We start from the raw sequence: 3,198 nt of genomic DNA, 5'->3' as shown, positions 1-3,198 counted from the left end.
ACAATAGTTTAAAATGTTTTAAATATCATTTACAATAGCATCAAACAATATCAAATACCTAACAATAAATATAATTTAAAAACATGTGCATCTCCCCAGACATTTATTAATTATAAAGCAGAAAACAGTAACTTTACTTGTAAGGAGGCAGACAGCACCTTAACCAATCAAAACTCTGGAGAGCAGACACTCCAGATTCCAAGATGGTGTCAGTTGTACTGTTAAAGGGGAAGAAAGTCACGGATGTCAAAACAGGGGACTTGCCAAGATGGATACTGATACAGGATTTCATCCTTACAGGCACTGCTGGAGCATTTCAAAGAGGTTATTACTGGTATTACAAGTATGTCAATGTGAAGAAAGCGAGCATCTCTGGGGTTTCTATGGTACTGACAGCTTATGTGCTTTTCAAGGACTGCTGTCCTTACAAGGAACTCAAACATGAGCAGCGACACAAGTACCACTGAAGAGGACTCAGTGAGGAGGGCACACTCCGCATTCCTGACCATGACCTTTGCCCAGCACCCCGGAATCCTTTCATATCATAACTAACACCTAATAAAAGATGACTGGTTCTGGGCTGCTTCAAAAAACAAAACAAAACTCTGGTCAGTACATCATACCATATCTGTGGTATTCCTGCCAAAATGCATAATCTAAATCTCACCATGAAGAAATATCAAACAAACCCAAATAGAGAGAATTTATACAACATAACTAGCTTAAATTATTCAAAAATGTGAAGGTCATGAAACACAAAGGAAGATAAGGAACTGTTCTAGGTTACAGGAGACAAAGCAGCATGACAACTGAATGCAACACATGACCCTGGATGTACTTTTGCTGTGATTATTTGGGACAATTCGTGATTGCTGAATAAAGTCTGCAAATTTTAAATGATAAGTATTGCCTGTGATCACGTGGGAGAATTATTTTGTTATTAGGAAATACACACTGATAGGGTTTAGCAGTAAAGGAGGTGTAAGTCTGCAACTTACATTCAAAAAATTCTAAGTGCAAAAGAGAGGGAGAGGGAGAGGGAGAAGGAGGGAGGGAGGGAGGGGGAGAGAAGGGGAGGGAGGGAGCGGGGGAGAGAGAGAGAGACAGAGAGAGAGAGAGAGAGAGAAGAGGGAGAAGGATAAAGAAAATGCAGTAATGTGTTCATTTAAGGAATCTGGGTGAAGGGTACACAGGAATTTTTATAAAGTACTCTTGCAACTCTTCTGAAAATCTGAAATCAGAGCAAATTAAAAGTTAAAAAGAAAAATATGTAAGACTATAGAGAAAACTATGAAATTATAAATCATTAAGAGAAATTAACAAAGACTTAAGTAAACTAAGCAATACACAGCGATCCTAGATGAGAAGACAATTCTTCCCAAAGTGATCTCTAGGTTCAATGCAATTTCAATTATAATTCCAATAGATTTTCTTTTCAGAACTTGACAAGCTATTCTAAAATTCATACAGAACTATTAGGGCTGAAAATAACTAAGACAATCTCGAAACTAAATGGGAAAATGAGATTTACTATAAAACTACAATAATAAGTGTGCTAATGGCTCATGAATAGACAAACCAATGAAACAACAAAGATTAGTACATATGCTAATATACTTGATTTACAACAAAAGTAGCAATGCAGGAGAAAAACTACATTTTCTTTCTTTTTTTTAATTTATTGGGGTGACAATTGTTAGTAAAATTACATAGATTTCAGATGTACAATTCTGTATTACATCATCTACAAATCCCATTGTGTGTTCACCACCCAGAGTCAGTTCTCCTTCCATCACCATATAAGAAAAACTACATTTTCAATAAATGCTACTAGGAAAACTAGTTATACATTCAGAAAAAAATTAAATTTGAGACCTATCTCACATCATACACAAAAATTATACACAGATGGGTTGTAAATCTACATGTGAAAGGCAAATAATAAAGCTTCTGTAAGTTTACACAGATTATCTTCATGATCTCAGAATAGCGAAAAACTTAAAACAGCGAGTAAAATTAACCAAAAAGAAAAAGATGCCTAAATCTGACAAATCAAGTATTTGTGTTCTTAATTATTACACCACTACTTTCTCCCAAAGAAGTTACTTTAGCAGAATTTTCAGCTTTTCGTATAATGTTGCTATGACTTTCTACCTTAATATGAGAAAGGTGGCTACCCTGTGCTTCAAAATATTAACTTGTGGAAAAATCACACATGAACCAACGCAATTTCCATCTTATACGGAACTTGTTCCTTTGTTTACCCAGCAATAAAACAGACTGGATTTTTACATTTCTCACTCCCTTTTTCTGAGACGTAGGAGCCCGGTGTATTGTTGGCACTCAATAAAGTAATCGTTGAATAAACGACTAGATGAATATTTGAAAATTTACATTTAGTTAATGAAAAATGTTATACATACGACAAATCCATATTTGGAAAGTAAACGTGTGCACTGAATACTAATGCATAATGAATTACAAAGTGACTCTTTACATAATTATACTCATGCCTCCTCCAGCAGTTCCAAGGGTTCACAAATTAAACAAAAATGGCTTTCAGTTTTTCTATGACCGAATCAAACTACAGCAACAATCTTCAAACTACAGCAAGTCTTCCATCTCAAGCAGATTGGTACTTTATTCCTCTGCTCCGTCCTCTTCCTTTTTCTTTGCCTCTTTAAAGTATAAACTTCCCTTTCACTCTGCTCTGATCCTTACTGCCACGTCTCATGGTCTGTTGGTTTTCCCCAGCCTGATCCTACTATTTCACCCCTAATTCTGGCTTTCAACTTCACCTCCATTCTGTGCCCAACCATATTTCAAACTTTTCTCCTTAATCCCCAGCCCCTCAAATAAAGTCACCCCCATTCAGGATCTCTCAATCCACTCATACAAAAGGTCCTTCTACCATGATCTTACTGAAGGCAAACTCTGATGAACAAGAACGATATTTAAACTTCTTCCCTCTATCCCTTCACTTTTAAGCAGAAATACTGTGTTTCTCTGAAAATAAGACTGGGTCTCATATTAATTTTTACTCCGAAAGATGCATTAGGGCTTATGTTCAGGGGATGTCACCCTGAAAAATCATGCTAGGGCTTATTTTCCGGTTAGGTCTTATTTTCGGGGAATCACGTCATCACTTCTCCCTAAAACACAACCTACGTTTTTGCTCTCCCTGACTTAGATGATTCA

The 3,198-nt window shown here is 36.3% G+C and overlaps 1 protein-coding gene across 1 annotated transcript; it reads left to right on the top strand.

Moving 5' to 3' along the window:
• Positions 1-203: 203 nt before the first annotated feature.
• LOC117016477 (ATP synthase subunit f, mitochondrial-like) lies at positions 204-467 on the top strand. Its single transcript, XM_033095763.1, has one exon. It carries the CDS (start codon positions 204-206, stop codon positions 465-467), a length of 264 nt encoding a protein of 87 aa, XP_032951654.1.
• The last annotated feature ends 2,731 nt before the right edge of the window (positions 468-3,198 follow it).

The sequence above is a fragment of the Rhinolophus ferrumequinum genome, chromosome 3 (assembly GCF_004115265.2).
Source record: "Rhinolophus ferrumequinum isolate MPI-CBG mRhiFer1 chromosome 3, mRhiFer1_v1.p, whole genome shotgun sequence".
NCBI lineage: Eukaryota > Metazoa > Chordata > Mammalia > Chiroptera > Rhinolophidae > Rhinolophus > Rhinolophus ferrumequinum.
Note: the sequence above shows the minus strand (reverse complement) of the source record. Positions and strands in the feature narration are given on the sequence as shown.

What these genes read in the sequence shown, in the direction of transcription:
- LOC117016477 (XM_033095763.1), top strand. Translation starts at nt 204, where the DNA reads ATGGTGTCAGTTGTACTGTTAAAGGGGAAGAAAGTCACGGATGTCAAA.